At 35.2% G+C, this 21726-nt stretch overlaps 1 protein-coding gene across 3 annotated transcripts in view; it reads right to left on the bottom strand.

Moving 5' to 3' along the window:
• The window catches only part of RPS6KC1 (ribosomal protein S6 kinase C1), a 196358-nt gene that overhangs the window by 115001 nt on the left and 59631 nt on the right, over positions 1-21726 (bottom strand). For all 3 annotated transcript variants that reach the window (XM_003802043.2, XM_023508196.1, XM_023508197.1), the window contains 2 exons: positions 18835-18928; positions 6545-6907 (listed from right to left, as the gene is read on the bottom strand). In XM_003802043.2, the coding sequence (XP_003802091.1) occupies positions 6545-6907; positions 18835-18928 (457 nt within the window). The remainder of the gene's footprint in view (positions 1-6544; positions 6908-18834; positions 18929-21726) is intronic.

Below are 21726 nucleotides of genomic sequence, written 5' to 3'. Positions count from 1 at the left end.
GAGGAGGAGGCAAAGAAGGAAGAATAAGCATATTGAAATCATTTCAAATTTTTATTTTTAAAAATCTCAATTTTACCACTTTAAAATGTTTTCTTCTAGTCAGTTTCAAAACAGTTAAAATCTAAAAAAATTCTCAACTACGGCAATTTATTATAGTACACAGTATATGTTTTATTTTAAAACACAAAAGAAGGCTGTGGAACATTTTTATAATAGAAACATTCTGAATTTGTTCAATGATGCTATTCTTTGAAAAGTAAGATCTCAAATTCCAGACAAATGGACAGAAGCCTCATACTTCATTGAGCAGCTCCTCTTTTTCAACTGCATGACAATGAAGAACAAAATATACAATAAAGTCCAAAAGGCACAACGGGGTTCAAACTTAAGAAAAAATAATCTTGTGGCAAGTGGTATTTATCTGAGGAATGCACTAGTGATTCAAAGTAAGAAAATCAATGTGATTAATAGAAGGAGAAAAAAATGCGATCGTGTCAATTGATACAGAAAAATCATTTGACTGAATCACATACCCTCTCATGATAAAAATATCCAGAAAACTAGGAATAGAAAGGAACATTTTTAATATAATAAAGGTCTTTTATGAAAAACCAGTAACTAACGTCATACTCAGTGGTGAGAAAATCTTTCTCCGTAAGAACAGAAACAAGATAAGGATGCTTGCTTTCTGGAAGTTCTGACCAGAGCTTTAGGCAAGAAAAAGAAATAAAGGACATACAAATTGAAAAGAAAAAAGGTAAACCTACTTCTATTCTCAAATACTATAATCCTACACAGTTACCCCTCATCATCCGAGGGGGCACTTGTTCCAGGAACCCGAGTACCAAAATCTGTGGATAATCAATTCCCTTACACACACTGGTGCAGTACTTAGCATACAACCTACACACATCCTCCTGTATACTTCAAATTATCTCTAGATTACTTATAAGACCTAATACAACGTAAATGCTATGTAAATAGGTGTTATACTTTTTTGTTTATTTTTTCTTGTTATGCTGTTATGTTTTGTTGGGTTTTTATTTTCTGAATATTTCTGATTTGCAGTTAGTTCGATCTGCAGCTGGTTAAATCTGCAGTTGTGGAATCTATGAATATAGAGGGCTGCCTATATACCCAAATCCCAAAGAATACAAGCACACACACCCCAAAGGAAAAAAAATACTAGAGCTAGTAAATGAATTCAACAAGTTGTTGTGTACAAGATCAACACACAAAACTCAGCTGTACACCAGAATGAACAATTCAAAAAGAAAATTCAGAAAACAATTGCATTTACAATACTATTCAAAAGAGTAAAATATCCAGAAATAAATTTAACCCAAGAGGTAAAAGCCTCAAACATTGAAAACTATAAAACACTACTAAAAGAAATTAAAGAAGATTTAAATAAATGGAAAAATGGCCTGTATTCAGAGATTAGAAAACTTAATACTGTCAAGGCAGCAATATTCATCAAATTCTTTCACAGATGCAATCCCAATTAAAATTCCAGCTGTGTTTTCATAGAAATGGAAAAGCTGTTTCTCAATTTTAAATAAAGTACAAAGAGCCCTAAATTGTCAAAACAACACTGAAAAAGAAGAACAAAGTTCTCAAAGTGGTTCACAAAAATAAATAAATAAATAGTAATAAGAGGAGGGATAGAAGCCAATGCATTATAAGGCAAAAGGATCACACCACCATTGCCCATTAAAAATACAGTTTTTGGTATTGCTAGCCTTATATGACAATGTACTTCGTACCAAACTGGGCAATCACTTAACAGTAAAGGGAACTGAAAAACACTTTCATATCATCTTCTAGATTAATAAGCACTATAAACAACTCAATAAATTTTATTTTTACAGTTACATGTTTTCATTTCTGAAATCTTACAAGTAGAAAAACAATGTAACTTGCTTCCTTTATCAAAATTAGGGTTCTTACCTTTGTTATCTATTTCCAAAGCAAAACAAGATTATCCTTTGGGTTTCCTAATATTTGAGTAGCTGCTACTCATGGAATAATCAATGGTTCACACTGCAGACAAGGTCACAATTTTTGAAATATGTCTAGATCGCCCAGAGAGCCTAACACACATCTATAGCTAGGGATGGGGTAAACTATGAATAATGGCTTGGTGTTGCTTATTGTACTATATACAAGAATGGAAATGATGTAAGATTGTCTTCATCTCCTGGGTTATTATTATTATTAAATATTAATAACATATCAATATATTACAATATTATATGTTCTATTAAATATTAATATAATTAATAACTTACTATTATTATTATTAAAAATAGTCTCACTGGTCCAAAAGATCAACAAAATTTTCAAAGAAAAACTAGGTATCTTCAACATCTAGGAACTAATTCACGATGTACACAGGAGGTGGGAAGGAAGAAAAGGAGAGAGATGGGAAGAGAGAAGGAGAAAGGGGAAAGGAGGAAATGAGAGTGGAAGGGAGGAAATACGAGCAAGGAAGGCAGGAGGAAGAGTAGAGGATTAGAAAGGTACAGCATCAGCAACAACAGATGTGGTCAACAAGATACATACTACATAATCACCGGCCTTATTAACATGCTACTGAGTTGACAGTAACATCTCATTTTGAGGGGTCATCGCTCAACTTTAGTTTGTATTTTTTTGGAAAAAAGTATTTTATACCCCTCATCATAGTGCCTGATACATACTAGTAATAAATGCTTGTTTGGTGATCAACCGGATGGATAGACGGCTGAATGAATAAAAATAGATGGCTGAATGAACAAATGGGTAGAAGGAAAAATAATAAATATTCAAAATAAAAAATGTTTTTAAATATTTAATAATGAAAAAGATTTGTTGCCTCTCCATTTTAAAGTTCATCTCACTAGGGGGAAATGTGTGAGAAGTAGCACGGCACAGTGGAAAGAAGACAAGATTTAGATCGGAAAAAACCTAGATTAAAATTCTAGCTGCACTCTTACCGTCAGGCATCCTTGAGTAAATTGCTTAATTTATACAAATCTCTGTTTTCTACACCTGTAAAATGGGGATCACATATCTACCTTACTTAGACCACAAACCAGCACTTCTGGAACAAACCACACAAAACCAGCTCTGGAATCAACTTTGTAATTCATAATGTAGCCCACAGATGGGTGTTACTAACAATGCTCGCCATCTGGTAGCTTCCTGTTTTAAATAATTATTCTTGCTAACTAGGTGCCAAGCTTTTAGAATCATTATATTAAATGTTTGCACCCTCTAAATTTTGGTGTCCTTAGACAAAGCCCAGTATGATCAGCCACAGTTCAACTTATGAGGTAGTTCTGAAGATTAAAAATAATGTAAGAAAAACAACTTCCATGGTGAGAGGGATTGTAATAAATTGTTGATATGTAAACATTTCATTAATATTTTTATGTAATCCATTTGCCACTCTACGTTAAGTGGAAACTATTCCAATGAGCTCACACTCAGAGATTAATCCTATCAATCACATCCGGTAAGATATAAACGAAAAGGGCATGAAAGGATGATATGCACTGCAACATTCTTTTCAAAGATTCGACTGATTCCTTCGACCTTGACTTTTTGATTTTCTCTCCTAAATCTTTAAAACATGAGAAATTAGAAGACCAGAAGGAACCTTCATTTCAAGAAATATTTCTAGAAAGGAATAAATGAAATGTCAGATTCAAAAAGAGAATTCCAAGTTACCACTATCATAGTATGCTTGTTCTCTGCTGGATGGGCAAATAGAACAGCAGCTATTGTATTTTGCATCTAGTCTCAGTTGTAGAAATGCCAGTTAAGTAAGAAAAAAAATCAGGCCACCTTTATCACATCTACTAACCCAGATGATATCTTTAAGATGAATAGTTTAGTAATAAAATAACAAAATTTACCAACCCATAAGAATTTTGTAAAGCACTCTTACTTAGCTCTCAATCTATTTTCTCTGGATTATCAGATATCCAGAAATAATTATTAAAAGGTATGCCAATCTAAACTCCAGTCACAGGAACAACTGTTATAAAAAGGGTTAAATTTAAATAATTTATAGGTACCACTGGTTATAGTGATGTTTCAATAACAATTCTGTCACGCTAGAATAAACTCTTCTCAAGGAAGCATCCTTCTGAGCATAAATGTCAAATAGAGCTCATAAACTGGAGCTCCCGATTGTCCCCAAATTAAAGGATAATGTCAATGTGTTTGTTAGGTGGCGACGAGTATGCTTTTAAATAGAATCCATGGACTGGAAGCATTGTGATGACCTTATGTTAAATGTACAACCATGAGGACTGAAAGAGAGGCTCTTTTACACATTGGTAAAAAATCAGAATTCTATGATTGTGATTCCTGTCATTTGTCTGAATAAAAATGGATCATATTATGCATTAAAAATAAAAGATTGAAAACAATTAGTCAATTATTAACTTTTTGGATTTGATGGCAAATTAGGAACAAAACAATTCAGAGTAGGAATGAGTGTTGTGGTTTCAAAAAGACAGACATACATGAAATACAAGAAATATGCTTACGTGGTAATATTCCCTAAGACACAGGTCTAGCAGGTTTGGTATGAAGTTCTCATGGAAAAATAATTCACCACCACAGATCAGCAAAGTAACTAACCAAATGACAGTCTTTGTTATTTACTGATATCCATCTTTAATTCTCATTTTGATGCAAAGATTTGTATTTTTCTGGTGCCATCAAGTGGTAACATCATGAAATGTTCTAAGATCAAAAGCAAATAACTTTTAGACAGAAAAATACCATGCTGATGTATTTTATCTATGTCAACTGATAAATATAATTATCTGGAACAAAAGGGAAAAATATCAGAGCAGATTTTTTACAACTTATCCCCATTTATACTCCAAACTGAAAATGAGAGTTGAGGCAAAGAACAGAAGTGAGTAGACCTTTAAGGCCAGAATGATCCACTAACAAACAAACAAAAACCCAACAGACTTTGAAAGCATTTGAAAAGCAAAATTAGGATCAAAATGATCAATCAATCAAACCATGAGAATAGAGAATTGAAAATTAGTTTTTCTCAACTAGAAACCTTAAAAGTGACAACTAAAATTATATAACCATATCAAGACAACAAAACTGATAGGAAATGAATATGAGAATCAATTATTTGAAACTGTGCTAACAGATTCCAAATGGTTCTAGCAGAAAAAAGCAAAGGACTAAAATAAAAGCTCATTCTTAAAAAAAAGTTAAGTTCTCCTTACAGAAATTCAGCAACTACATTCAGCTCTACATGCCCCAGATCACCCCCATTTATTAGTTGAAAATTTTCTACAACTAACAAAGAACAAAATAGTAGACAAATCCAAGAATCTTTTATGCTTAGTTTAAAAGCCCATCTCATTTTTTCTCTTCAGATCACCAACACTAAGTGCACTATAAGCACCATGGAAAACAGTATGGAAGTTCCTCAAAAAACTCAAAATAGAAAACTGTATGACCCAGCAATCCCACTGCTAGGTATATATCCAAAAGAAAGAAAACTGACACATTGAAAAAATACCTACACTCCCATGTTTACTGAGTGCAACTCACAATATCCAAGACTGGGAATCAGCCTTAGTGTCTATCAATAGATGAATAAAAAAAAAAAAGTTGAATAAAGAAATTGTGGTACATACACACAGTGGAATATTATGTAGCCACAAGAATGAAATCCTGCCATCTGCAACAACATGGAAGGAACTAGAGAACACATCATTTTAAATGAAATAAGCCAAACACAGAAAGACAAATCTCACACATTTTCTCACATACAGGAGCCAATTATTAACAACAATTGATCTCATGGAGATGAGAGTAGAATGATGGCCACCGGTGACTGGGAAGGGCACCAGGAAAGGGGGGATAAAGTGGGGATGGTTAATGGATACAATAATATAGTTAGATAAGTAGGAGGAATAATATTCGAGAGCACAGCAAAGTGACTATAATCAACAATGAGTTAGTGTATGTTTATACTTTAAAATAACTAAAAGAATGGAATTGGAATGCCCCTAATACAAAGAAATGCTAAATGCCTGAAGGGATGGGTACCCCCAATTACCCTGATCTGATTAACTGATTAATTTGCATCATATGCCTATATCAAAACATCACAACTATAAAGATATACAACTACTATATACTCAGAAGAAATAAAATGTCATTAAATGTTTTTTAAGAAAAGAGTAAATGCACCGTGAATTACTCTTGAAGGAAGTGAAAGCAGGTGAACAGAGTGATCAAGTCAGAAACAAGATTGCTATTCATGTAAGAGACATAGGTACCTGTTGACTTTTTTTAATCCTGCTTTTGTAGATTAATTGATTAAAGTAGGGAGTAAAGTACCTCTGATAATGTCTAATATCTCTTGTAACTAAAAATACCATGTACATGTCATTTAAGCTTCAGTAGTTTCCCATTTCAGTCTGATTTCTATATGGGACTATGTATATACTTTTCTCCCAAATATCAACAGAAGAACATATCAAAACATATTAATATAGATAAACTGTACCTTGAACACCTTCTAGAAGTAAATCAACTCCTTTCCTATAAAATTCAGAAGCAGCTTCATAGTCATCTTCTTCTTCCTTTTTTAAAGCCAGCTTTATTAATTCTCCTGCTTTCTCCAAATAATCTCTCTTGCCAAGCTTGGATTTTAAACTGCCAGGGAAGAGGCTGCGACTTTCCCGTTCTTCTTCTGTTTTGTTCCATTCACTGTCAGAAGCAACAGCCCCTAGTGCTGAAGAATCTGAAGATAGATTGAGACCAAAAGTTCTACTGGGAGAATTCTGATTGGAAGCCATTCCATCATCTAAGTCGGCGAGAGAATCCACATCAACAGTAAGAGATATCAGATCACTGTCACTGGAGAAGCCTAGAAATATAATCACAATAGTAAATAGATATTAAATTGAGAATCAGCCAAAAGCATACAAATCATGCTAATTATTCATTTTTTTCTTATTATCCAAATCAATTAGGAAGGCTATAATTTACTGATGGAAGCCAGTGTCTAGCAATTTGTCTCAGCTTAGTTCATTCACTTTTGCACTTTGTCTCTGTAACTGTGGAAGACAATTTCCTTGCCTTAATCACCAAACTAAAATTGAAAACAAGACTTTATCTAGACTTGTTGCCAAAAAGAGCCTTTGCCACAAGATCTTATAAACTCTTTACAGAAAACTGTTGCTTGCACACACAGCAGCTGGAGAGAATTGCTTTATAATAAAGGGATACAAGTAAAAGCTTTGGAGTAAGACAAAAAATAAAATATTTGAATCCTGGCTCTTAAAGACCAATGGTAAGTTACTTAATAACACTTATTACATAGAGTTTTAAATGAGTAAAGCTAATCCATATAAAGCATAACAGATTATCATTATAATTATTAAAACAATTATATAATACAGGTTGAATATCTCTTATCTGAAATGCTTAAGATCAGAAGTTTTTCAGATTTCAGATTTTTTAATTAGGGACGATCAATTTCTAAGTCTATAACAATTATACAATGCATCTTCAGAGGTGTCCTTTATAACTAACCATCCATATCTGGAAAAATGCAGCTATTTTTTTTAAAGACTTAATTTTTAGAAATGTTTATCTCAGCCTCTTCCATAAGTACTTGGAAAGAAATTTGGTCTGTATTTGCATTTTAGTTTTCAGACAAAATAAATATTAGTCACTACTGAATTTTTTAAGCAGTGAAAATTCCTTCTCCCAGTTCACAAAGCTACTTCACGTCCAGATCATAATGTATGACACTTGCCAAACATCCTGGTCTCAGGACCACACTTTACACCCTTAAAAACATGGATCAGAGACTACAAACTTTTAGATTAGATGGATTATATCTGTAAATATTTACCAATACTGATATTTAGAAAATAAGTCTGAGAAAATTTTTTAAATGAAACATTAAAGCCCACTACATGTAAACATGTAAAAAAGTCTAGTGAGAAAAGTGGCACTGTTTTACATATTCGCAAATCTCATTAATGTCTGCCTTAATGGAAGATGGCCAGATTCTCATATCTGATTCTGCTCACAATCTATTGTCGTATGTTGTTTTATTTGGAACATAAGAAAATGACACTTACATATACATATATATATATACATAAAACTACAAAAGAAACAAGTATTTACCTTTTCATATAATTGTGCAAATATCTTTAATACTAGACAAAATTTTATAAATAGCAGTTTCTTAAAGCCAGTTGCAATGTAGAATACAAAATCTTAGCAACAAGTTTTCCATTTCTGGCTTGATGCCCGTAGCACAGTGGTTACAGCGCCAGCCACATACACCAAGGTTGGTGGGTTCAACCCCGGCCCAAGCCATGTAACCAACAATGACAACTGCAACAACAACAAAAAAAAAATAGCCGGGCATGTGGCAGGCACCTGCAGTCCCAGCTACTTGACAGACTAAGGCAGGAGAATAGCTTAAGCCCAAGAGTTTGAGGTTACTGCGAGCTGTGATGCCACAGCACTCTATGGAGGGTGACATAATAAGACTCTGTCTCAAAAAAAAAATAATAAGATTTCCATTTATGTTAACGTTCAAATCCCTTGGTCTATTTTGCACTCAATGGATCCTTTACCCATACATGAGTTTGTAACATCACATAGTGGTTCATTATGAAAATACTGGTTCCGGCCGGGCAGCACGGCTCACTCCTGTAATCCTAGCACTCTGGGAGGTTGAAGCATGTGGAATGCTTGAGCTCAGGAGTCTGAGACCAGCCTGAGCAAGAGAGCAAGACCTCCATCTCTACCAAAAATAGAAAAACGAGCCAGACATGGTGGTACCCATCTGTACTACTGGCTACTCAGGAGGCTGAAGTAAGATGATTGCTCGAGTCCAATAGTCTGAGGTTGCTGTGAGCTATGATGCCACAGCACTCAACCCAAGGCAACAAAGTGAGACTCTGTCTCAAAAATAAATTAATTAATTTAATTAAAATTAAAATACTGGTTCCCTGAGTTACACAGATCTTCCAAATGTTGAAACCACATTTTAGTATTAAATCCCCCCCCAAAAAAACATGTTTGTTAATATCACCACCAATCTCATCAGAAAATTATTTAAGCATTGGGAAACTGCCAAACTTAAATGGCAGTTAAAAAGTATCTGAAAATCCTAATTTTCAATGGAAATCTTAATTTTACCTGAAATACAATCAGTTATTTTCCTTAAAGTGTCAGCTCATGTCATCCACTTCCAAGAAAAAACTGACCAAATACCCAACTCTGAATAAAGTAGTTTCTCATTTGTTTAAGCAAAATAGTGTCTCATGAAAAAAGCAGTTAGTTCAGCATATGGCTCAAACGACTACACAAATGCTTTTTCAAGACAATCATGGGAGTTCAGTATGCAGAATGCTTTCTGTGTTTATCTTATTTTTCAAACAGAATATTAAAAAGATATGTACGAAGAGCTGAGATTGAATAAAACTAACAGTTTTTATCTGCTTTATCAAGGACATTCTTAGGAAGAATTAGTATTGGTTTTATAAGTACCCACACTGAGTACTGTCACAGCTTGGTGCCACTGTCTAGACTTCATGCCTAGACCCAGCAATTTTAGCCACAATGGCTTTTGCTTCCTCAGTGCAAATGTCAACACGGTGAAAAGGCAAAGAATATCCTGGCATTATTATCAAGGCAGGTTTTGCCTTGTGAACCCCCTGAAAAGATCTGAGAAATACCCAGGGATCTGAAGATTACAATGTCAGAGCCACTGATCTGTATCATTAAATAAGATTGACAATAGGTTACATAAAAAAATAGGGAACAGCGAGATCTACATCGCACTGATATTAACTGTCAAGTTTCTCATTAAAAAGAAAATAATCTCCTTCGGATTATATGGTAAATCAACATTAAAGGTGGATTCAACTATGCTATTCTAAATTAGGGATGGGCAAACTTTTCCAGTATAGGGCCAAAAAGTAAATATTATAGGCTTTGCAGGCTATTTATGATCTCAGTCATAACTACTCAACTCTATCGTATGAAAGCAGCCATAGATAATACACAAATATGAATAAGCATGACTGTGTTCCAGTAACATTTAGCTTGTACACACTGAAATTCAAGTTCCATATACTTTTCACATCACAAAATCATATTCATTTAATTTCTTCAACCATTTAAAAATATAAAAACCATTTATAGTTTTTAGGCCATACAAAACCAAGTAGACGGCTGGATTTGGCCTGTGGGCCATAGTTGGCCAAACCCTATCTTAGACTCAGGTTGCTTCCTTCATATTAAATAAAGTAAGTCTGAGTAAAAACATGTTCCTGCAGCTATGTTCAAATTTTAAATCAGCTTTAGACACTACTTTGGCACCCTGCCAATATATCCTCATTTTCAACTTTTTTCCCAATCCTTAAAATGCTCAAAAAGAACTAACTCTAGTCCCAAAAAGAAACAGATTTCTTTAAACCCACAATTTCAAATGAGCTTCTTTGAACCTAGTGGCAATCTTTTCAGTTTTTCTGACATTCCAGCCAGCCAGATAGTACTTCAGAACCAAAATCTTCTATGGCAATTTATGAAGTTATTTATCCACTCTTCTGAGAAATATATGTAAATTTTATAAAGATTTTTCTTAATTTTAAAATATTGTATGTATTTCAAGGCAAACTTATTTCCTTAAATGGTGCCATTATATAACTTAGTAAAGTCCATTAAATTAATTAACAAATAGATAAAGTTGGAAAAAAAGTTCTGATTTACCCAGCTAATCACAAAAGAAAGGAAATGCTTGCTGTGTTACAGATCTTTTGTCTGCGCTTGGTGTCTTGTCACTATAACCTTCACACCATCTATCACATTGTCCTGTTTCATGCTTTGCCTGATTTTCCTTTCTAACGAGAACAATAATACCAAAGGGCAAGAGGATAAAGTTATGTATCCTCACTTTCTTGGCTTTTGACCACAAAAATCTAGTTACATAGTCATATTTCCTCTTACCCGTCCAATCTTATTTTATTAGCAATGAGAATCATCATTAAATGAAACTACATCAAAAAAGCAAGACCATCAGAACACCTAGAGAGAAAGTCAGATAGTAAAATTAAGTAAATAAGCATTCTACACAGCGTTTCCTTTTCAAGTTTTAAATAATTTTGAAATGAATCTTTAAAAGCGAGCAAGCAAACAAAAAAAAACTAGCACGAGGGCTAAACAGAGAGAGGTTTTCAGCCATATCAGGAGAAGCAAAGGGAACCAAAAAGAATTCTGGTTTAACCCTTTTTGGAGGACAATTTGGCAATTTATATCAAAAGCACAAAAATAACCTTTTATCTTTCACCCAGAAATCCAGTAATTTTTGCCCAAAATAAAGACACACAAAAAAATCTATATATGAGAATCTCCATCATAAAAATTAGTAAAAATCTAGAGATAAATTCCTAATGATTTAGGAATTTTAGATAAATTCCTAACAATAGATTATGATACTGCCCTATGAAAAAATATCATACAACTGTAATGTTATAGATAAATGTTTAATGCTAAAGTATTTATGATATATTATGCAAAAATGACAAACTACAAAAGCGTATGTACACTAGAATCCTAATTTAAAAACAAATAGGAAAAAAGCATAGAAAGAGACACTAAAGGCTTGGCACCTGTGGCTCAAGTGGCTAAGGTGCCAGCCACAGATACCTAAGGTGGCGGGTTCGAATCCAGCCCAGGCTTGCCAAACAACAATGACGGCTGCAACCAAAGAATAGCCAGGCATTGTGGCAGGCGCCTGTGGTCCCAGCTACTTGGGAGGCTGAGGCAGGAGACTTGCTTGAGCCCAGAAGCTGGAGGTTGCTATGAGCGGTGATACCACAGTACTCTACCCAGTGGGATAGCTTGAGGCTCCGTCTCAAAAAAAAAAGAGAGAGACACTAAATAGTGATTTTCTAGGTATGGAAGGATTATAGGTGATTAATTTCAGTAACTGAAAAACCCAGCAAAAGCTAAAATTGAGAATTTGGATATAAAGAAAGTTATACAGTCATCATTTATGAAACATAAACCTATATAGATCAATAAGCAGTCAATGCCAAGGAATTCATTACTTATGAAACAAGTCAGAATATTAAAAAAATTTTTTTAAAAGGCTGGGCGCCTGTGGCTCAAGCAGCTAAGGCACCAGCCACATACACCTGAGCTGCCGGGTTCGAATCCAGCCAGGCCCACCAAACAACAATGATGGTTGCAACCAAAAAATAGCCGGGTGTTGTGGCAGGTGCCTGTAGTCCCAGTTACTTCGGAGGCAGAGGCAGGAGAATCGCTTGAGCCCAGGAGCTGGAGGTTGCTGTGAGCTGCGATGACCCAGCACTCTACCTAGGACAATAGCTTGAGGCTCTGTCTCAAAAAAAAAAAAGGGAGTTGGTCATAAAGACTGATCTGTTTAAAGCAGGCTAACCCCTGAGGCCTCTTCCTTGCCTACACTAATCCTTTAATTCTCCTCTTAAGTTACACCCTACCAGGCTTAAAAAGCCCAACAGTATAGACCATATCTATGCGGCAACTAATCAGCTTCTAGTTACTCACTAGTATTTTTTCTTTCATATTTAAGCAATTCCTAAATTCCTTTTTTCTCAATGAAATATTCTCCAACCAGCTCAAAGAAAGGAAGATAACATTTTAAAGCGCCCTTCACCACCAAAGCAATGAATCACATATGTTTGTGTGTGTGCACGTTTCATATAAACACTCAATGTGCGGTTTGTTGTCTTATATCCTTAATATATCTGCTTAAGACAGAGCTTGTTCAAATTCTAGAAATCAAAGACCTACGATTCAACTTGTTTTATACAAAACTATATGTAAATATTATATTAAGTGGAGACTAGTTCCCTAAAACTCAGAAAGTTAGTTACCAGGTAAGATAGAGAAAGCAACTAGCAAGTGAGGGCTTCTCAGTTTAGGTAAGTAAGAAAGACATTGTGGATAAGCCAGGGCAACCACTGACATCTGATACGATGGAGAGACTATTTGTCAAAAGTTAAACCAAGCCGAAGTCAATCCATACTTAAAGGGGCCCTCTGGGCCATCATGAGAGTAAAAGGTGCATCCTTCACCAACACCATCAAGGCAAAAACCTAAGCTTTTTTTGGAAGTGATACAAGGGGAAAAAGTCAAAGGTTCTATGAAAGCGTTCTGCCTCCAGGTTCATATCACAGAGATTCAAGTCTCGGGGCTATTAGAGGGCCCCAGGTGACTTGTTAAAAAGCAGCTACAGACATGAGGGGTTTATTTAGCATCCCAGTTCACCTACCTACCCTTCCCTCTATGCTTTGAACTGCTCAGAGTAGGGCAGTATAGTGAAATCTGTCTAGGACACCATCTCTGAAAGACAGGCCCCAGGGGAAAAGGTTGAGTTGCCATAGAATAAATCTTTATACTATAAACTATCAAAAATCTGTATTTGAAGACCATCTGTAAAAAGAGATCAGTTTCCTTTAGAACAACAGGTGGTCTCTCATGGGTGACTATATATAAAATACCTGGCCTCATTATTATTAGCTGATAGCTTTCACTGAGCCCTGAGGTTCAAATATTGCCACAGTCAACAAAAGGGAATTTCTATTTTTCCTAGTAGCAATGACTCATGCTTCATGCACAAAGCAAGATATCTAGCCAGCAGAACAAAGGTTACCCTGAGGTAGAAGACATACATATCCATTTCCATTAAGAAAGCTCTTATTACTATGATATTAAATGGATACCTAAATCTAAAGCTTAGTACTAGTTAAGATTCCTGTACTTGTTTGCCCACTCATCATTTAGTAATAGCTACTGTTACTAAAAGGAACCATTCCTTTGATGTTCCACATTTGTATAACATCCTTGGGACATGTCTATGCCTCACTCTTCAAATTTCATAAAAGAACATCAGAATAGCTATTTTATATTTGATGCAAAGAGAATAAGTTCAGAAACCAACACAAGCGGTCATAATTACAGCCCTAATGCTGTTATCTTCTCATGAACAATATCAATCACCTGGCTTCCCCTTTCCCCCAGGGAATTTTTATCCTGCTATTCTTCATACCTTATCTGGCTACAGGACACACAGCCTGTTACCAGCATACAAGTAGCTCACGCTGAGCTTTCTATACTAAATATGTATTCTTCCTCTGTCCCCGTCACAAAATCCACTCTTTTCACTTCAAAATATAATTCTGTGAGGATTATCAAGTACCTTAGGCACGTGGCTTAACTTCCCTGAAATTCCACCTTTTCACCTGTAAAAATAAAAGATTTAATTGTATGGTTTCTAATGTTCCTTTCTACTCTAAAACCCTGATTCCCAGGCATATCATGAAATGTGTGTTATTTGTGCCACACAACCCCTAAACTTCTAATGTCCGATGTTTATTCTCAATATCCCAAGGGTTTTTAAGAGTCAATATTTATAATTTGTATCACTTGTTTTATTGGCATACACACATTGACACATTCTCATTTGTGTTTATCTTGAGTCAAATGGCTTGCTCTTTTTTCCTTTTTAAGCTCCTTCACCAAAGCAAATTCAATTAATAAGGGGCAGTGAATAAAACAGAGTAAATAAGCACTTAAGAGAAAAAACAATTTCTTCAAGCTGAGTAAGCAATAGATATTCTAACACCCATTATTGAAAACCTAGAAGCAGCTCACCAACAAGATTTAGAGTTCTCATGGTGCCACCTAGTGGACATTTGAACTAAAGTCTACTTTAAATTTAAATTCCTTCTAATTAGATCTTCTGTATTTTGTTATCTCACTAAATTGTGTAGTGCCTAGACTTTATCTCAAAAATATATTTGGTTTAAATTATCCAGTCAACTGAAGAACACTCCTGTTTAAAACAGTCCTTCCTCAAAGCATCAACTTTAAATCCATTAAATTAAATAACACAAATAAAAAGGGGAAATAAATGGTATTTTGACAGAGAAGTATTTTTCAAACTTAAATAGCTATATAGCTTTCCAATTAGTCACCGTAATGTTTTCAATATAATCAATACCATTTATTTTACTAGTTTAGCCACAATCTTCATGTTTGTCAACATACAGAGAGAAATTATTACCTTGACATCAAATAAATCTATAAATCTTGGGATTAATGTCATTTTCACGGTTCCCTTACAAAGACCACAATAGATGCTATCCTCAAAATGTATATTTCATTTTCTTTAAAATATGTAATCCAGAACAGCTTAATAGCTCCTTTCTTATCCCTACAAGTGTCACAATGAACACTCGAGTTCTTATTCCACAATTTCCAGCCCAAAAAAGGGTAGGTTTTACTATTCCATGGGACTTATTTAAGAATATTCACTCTCAAGATCTGCTATATCTAAGAATCTGATCTCTCGATTTGTTTGTAGTTATGATCACCAAATTATTTTCTCTTATTTGCTAGATGAACCTGGAAAATGTCCCTCCCAAAACTGAAAAGGAAATCAAGTAATGTATTAGGAAAAGGAAATGACACAGGTTACCAGATGAGAGTACACCAACATCAAAGGCCCTGATATCAAGGCAGCATGGCAATAAAGCAACCTACATCCTTCAAACAGGCCAACAGATGAGAGAAACATGTCAAGAAGCTCACATCCCAGGCACCAATTTGGGCAGATTTCCACAAATATCACAGTAACTTCATAGCTAAATTTAATTCAACAAAAAGATAGAAGTTTAAAATGGAAATAAGATGTTAGCAATCAAAAAGATCTTCTTTCATCCTTGAGAAAATATAGTTTAATTTCTTTGAACAAAGGAGATAAAAAGTAACCAGCATTTCATTTAAGTAACATAAAACATTAACTTTTGGTCTAAAAACCTACTGAATAATTTTGTTAATTTTTAGTTTCATATTAAACATATCTACCAGTTTATCGCCAAATTATTGATTTTATGGAAATTTAAAGGGGTTTCTCTAGCCACTCTACTATAAATTAACTGTTAATTTTAAAAAACAGAAATCCATATCCTCATGTTTTCTCCGAAAACTTACATTTCACAGTAAATTAGCTGACTGAGTTTTTAAGGTACTAACAAAAATAATGATCACCTAGCTTCTACATCTGTTCTCAGAGAAGTGATAAACTTGTTATTCTAACTGTAACTGAAGGACCTTGAAACAGCAGACTAATTAAGATTTGCCCCTCTGGCTCACTTCAACGCCAAACTAAATCACAGTATGAAAAATGACAATCCACCTTCAAAACACCATTGAAAATAGTACGCTCCGAGGAGCTGTTATAGAGTGAATCACCTCCTCACATTTTGGCTTTCAATCCAAACCACAAGCATTGCCACCACGATCCCTCTACAAGCCTCCATTTCACGGCATACCTGTGGGCCCTGGCTGACTGCCAGCTTTCCTGCTCTGTTGCTACTAGGTGCCCTCTCCCCTGGCTGTCCCTGGAGTTTGCAGACCTTTTGATGTAAAGTAAATCTTCCACTTTCCCACTACGCCAGGCAATCTCATGATATTTAAAAGCCTTTTTCTCTCTCAAATAACAATGAATTTGCAGTGAATTTGACACTTTGATCTATCTGTATTTGTCAACCTGGCATCTTTCAGCAGGATTAATTAGCCAAGCATAACAGCTTTGAAAGGGAGGAGAGAGAAAACACAAGCATTAACAGCATTTCCAGTTCCATGTTTTTCATTCTCCATGGATCACAGTGTGTCCGAGAGATAGTAATGTAGTTGAAAAATTCAACTGCACCGACAGGATAAAATGTCAATATTCCTTTTAGGTGTCCTAAAGTCTTTCTTCTGTGTTTTTAACAGAAATGTTGGCCCCAATTTTTCTCATAAAGGCACATTACTAAAAGGTAAAGGCTTCCAAAAAAACACATCTTTTTGAAACTTCAGAGGTAAGCTCTGCTTTAGGTAGGGTCACCCTTACGGCTCAGTATGCCTGAGACAGTCCCGTATCACACTTGTGGTCTTGGTATAATTATCAACAGCATTATCTAATTCTCAGAAGTGTCCTAGTTTGTACAATAAATTACATGCTTACCCTAGTTTTAGGGTACATCTCCTTTAACATTTATGTAGTCACCTGATCACCTTGAACAGCTTTCAATACATTGGAACATTATAACAAAAAAGTCATTCCTAATAATAATGTTCCTTCCCTTCTCTCACAGACTACAGCAAAGGACAAAAAGATCTGTGTACTACTCCCCATCTTAGTATGGTTGACTCCTATCTAATAATAAAGGCTTGTTAAGGATATAAAAAGAATATAGCCACTCCCACATCACACAATCTTTGATTCCTGTACCCAAAAATTAAAAAGGAAAGAAACATTCCACATTTCTAAGAACTGCAGTCCTCATTAAATAAACTTTCCTACTTGTCCTCTACTGGGTATCACACACAATCAGTACGGTTTACAAGTGGAAAATGTGCTCTCCCCTTCCTCAGGAGAAGGGAAAATGAGGCAGCAGGCAGATCAAATAACCCAGAAAAGTCAACTTCCATGGAAAATAGTTCTAAAATTATAATTACATAGGGATCCCAAGTAGGGGCTAGATTTTCCAAACGCTATAGGATCTCTGATTAAAACAGATCATAGAGAATAGATATTTCTCCCACCACCACCACCAAAAAAAATGACAGACTATAAAGTGAAATTACTGGCAACAACACTTTTCTATGAACCTGACAGAACTAGGATGGAGCATGTGGCCCCCATGAATTACACAGAACACTAGGTTAAATTAATGAACTTTAATTTTAAATCAAAGGAAGGCACAAGGAGAAAATATAAAAGTTAACTATTTCTCTAATGTGTAGAATCAAAAGAAAGAAAAATTTAAGTACATCAGCCCACAGAATGGATAGGAATGTGTTGCTCTTACCAGATCAAGATGGGAATTTACTGCAACAGATCTATGCCAATGTGGCTGCTGATGTATGACAGCCCTACAAACCCTCACAAAACAGCACTACAATGAGATATGGCTACCTCCCGCACAGGAGGCATAAAGCATCCTCCTCTGCCATAAACTCACACTCATCAAAGAGATCAAGAAATATTATTTCATCTATTATTTTACCTTTAATAAACCAACCCTAAGCCACCTGAAGCAAATCCAATTATCTATTTTACTTTCAGTGACCCCCTCCCATCCACCTGCAGATCTCTCTTCTTTTAATTCCATAATCTTCCCTGAAAGAAAACTAGTTATAGAAATCTAACCACTAAGATGTACATGTTCAAGTCTTCCCATAAATTCAAGCACAGCTTAATAGAGGAATAAAACAAGAGATTAAACATTCCTGAATTAAAGTGATTAGAAGTACAAAAAGCGCCTTGATTTAGATTCATGTTATTAGAAAACATATCAAAAACACTAAAACTGCCTTAGGTTTATTCTTTCTGGGTAAATGACAAAATTTGTATAGCCAATCTTGAAATTCATTGCCTAAAAGTCACATGATGCTACACAAACTTCAGGAAAGTGCCTCAATACTAAACAATACAAATTATTCATTATGATATATTTCATCCAGCCTAAGACATTACTAACTGCAGGATAAATCAGGTATATAAAATATACCGCTAAGAAAGAAAAAACTGCCAGTTAAATGTGAGATATCATTGATCCCATATGATGCACCCAGTGATATTAAAATGTATAAGGGAAAAAACTCTTATAATCAGCAAAATATCCCCAAATTCCTACCTACATCTGTTTTCTGCAATGCAGATAAGATTTATAGTTTCATGCAACCAAAACCTTTGAAATACAAAAATTTAAACAAAAAATCTCTTACCTTCTGTACTACACTCAGGAAAGGTATCAATGAGGGAATCTGAGTAAGCTTCAGGAGGACCAATTAATTCAGAACCATCATTAATTATTCCACCCTAAAAAGATCAGAACAGTTGTGTTTCACTCTCATTGAGAGTAAAAAAATAATGATAATAATAAACAAGTTATCCCAACTGCACATTTACGTGAATTCACAGAATTTACTATATTAATGTATAAAACTAGATTACAATCACTAGGTGTATCAATATACTGGTTTACTAACTGCAACAAATACACCACACCAATGTAAGATGGTAATAAGAGGGAAAACTGGGGGCAAGGGTGAGGGGATACATAGAAATATCAATATGCTGGCTCATTAACTATAACAAACACACCACAAAATCTAAGATGTTAATAAGAAAAATTGGGAGGGGCCAGGGTGAAGAAAAGGAGATGTAGGAAAACCGTACTTTTCTTGCACAATTTTTTCTGCAATACTAATCTGCTTTAAAAATAATCTATTATTTAAAATGTAACAGTAATATTACCATGATGATATGTGCATCTTCATAAAAGTATATTATTTTAAATCCATCAAAAGTATTCATAAACTAAGTTCAAAAGAAGAAACCATCTATCAACCAAACAATATTGTTGAACATCCTTAAAAACTGGTCGTTTTAATTAGTGATAAATGATAAAATCCATCAGAAAGTCACTGAGCTTTATCAAATTATAAACTATTTTTTTTTTTTTTTTTTGAGACAGAGCCTCAAGCTGTCCCCCTGGGTAGAGTGCCGTGGCATTACAGCTCACAGCAACCTCCAACTCCTGGGCTCAAGCAAGTCTCCTGCCTCTGCCTCCCAAGTAGCTGGGACCACAAGCGCCCACCACAACGCCCGGCTATTTTTTGGTTGCGGCGTCATTGTTGTTTTGGTGGGTCCGGGCTGGGGATTCGAACCTGCCACCTTAGATGTACATGGCTGGCGCCTTAGCCGGTTGAGCTATAGGCGCCGAGCCCAAATTATAAACTATAATATAGTACACAACACCTCAGGTAATCGGAGAAGCCACTTAAGTTTGAGAACCATCTGTATACAATGAAGGTAAAACTAAAGTAAACTTTTCTTAAGATGTAAAAAGTAAATATAAAATTCATTTCCCCATATGACCATTTGGGTCATTTAAATCCCATATTTAGGTTTGCAAATTCATGCTTCAGAAGTTATTTTTCTTACTCTATCTGCAACTAGAGAATGCTGTCATCAGATGAGTAGTACTGTGCCTTTGTGAAGGAAGGCACCACTCACAGATAAAGAGCTTACAATTCTTAAATAATTAAATAATTAAAATAACAATTCTTCTACTCCTTAATATCCTTCCTTCTACCTTCCATTAATAGTGCTATGCCTCCAAACATTACTGCTCAATAGCAACACAAAATATAACAGACCCCATTTCCTCGCTACCTCAGCAAAGAGAACTCAGTGACTATCTTACTTAAATCAGAAATCTCCCTGACAGTTTATTTTGAATGCACTTAGTATGTAGTAAAAAAAAAAAAAAAAAAAAAACTGCATTACATATGCAGCATCTCAAAGTTTTTGTTAATGAAAAGTCTACCTAGGAAGAATGAGTAGATCAGCAAACGCTTTCCCTAACAGGCAATAAAAAATTCAGAGGAATATGCCAAAATAACCACTGAGGGCTCTGGAAATAGACCAAAGCATAAAGCAAATGAAATAGTGGTTACTCATGAAAAACCACAGAACCACAGTTAAGAACTACGCATGTCTGTCATGTTTTCATCTGGGGTTGCTACCATCCCCCATCTCAGTTGAGTTGCCATGGCAATTATATGATGGCAAGCCTTGAAAATGAGCAGATTGATTTCCAGAGAAGGCTGAAAAGATTTGGATTGAAGCACAGGAAAAAATCCATCCCAAATGTGGTCAGTAATAGCAGCAATCTCAGGCCAAATGAATGAGACAAGAACCAGTTAGTTGATTCAGCAAGGCTGAAGCTGTAGTCAGCAGAAGACCGGCCATGTAACAGAGAGATCCAGAATACAACACAGATATGGGGGTCTTAATAAGCTGGCTACTCATCCAATAAGAGAGACCAGAGAGGAAACAAGCTATTCACAACCATCTGGAAAACCATGAGATAGATGGTGGGCAGACACAGAGGAAATACAATACAAGAGACCTCGAAAGAAAGTAACAGCCAAGGCAAACTTAAAAACTGCTTAGCCTTTGAAAATACATAAAGAATCATCAGCATTAACTGGGAAAGCATATACTGCCACACGTATTTCAATAACAGCAATGACCAAGCACTGGCTGACCACTAGCTACGCTGATATGAGGCTAATCCCTATGTAACCAGGCTTAAAAAGAAAATAAAAGTTGAAAATTGAGCAAAGAAATCAGCAATCACACACTTCACAGGAACAGACTCCATAGATTTAGTATAGATTACACACACTAACACAAAACACCAATTACTAAATACGATGACAAAAAATGACAACAACCTCAAGGAGGAAAAAAAAAATTAGGAACTACAGTTATTACAATTATTATCCAAAATGTCCAGTTGTCAACAAAAAAATTACAGGACACAAAAAGGCACAAGAAAGCACTTTATTCATAGTCAGGGAAAAGAAAGCAGTCAGTAGAATCTAGCTCTGAAGGGACCAAGGTGCTGTACTTAGAGGGAAAAAACTTCAAAACAGCTATAATAAATATGTTCAAATAATCAAAAGAAAACATGATTGAGGCTCGGCGCCTGTGCTCAAGTGGCTAAGGCGCCAGCCACATACACCTAAGGTGGCGGGTTCAAATCCAGCCCGCGCCTGCCAATCAACAATGATGTCTTCAACCAAAAAATAGCCAGGCGTTGTGGC

This window comes from Otolemur garnettii, unplaced genomic scaffold (assembly GCF_000181295.1).
Source record: "Otolemur garnettii isolate 467f Iridium unplaced genomic scaffold, OtoGar3 scaffold00229, whole genome shotgun sequence".
NCBI classification, from domain to species: Eukaryota; Metazoa; Chordata; class Mammalia; order Primates; family Galagidae; genus Otolemur; species Otolemur garnettii.
This window is presented reverse-complemented; position numbering and strand designations above follow the sequence as displayed.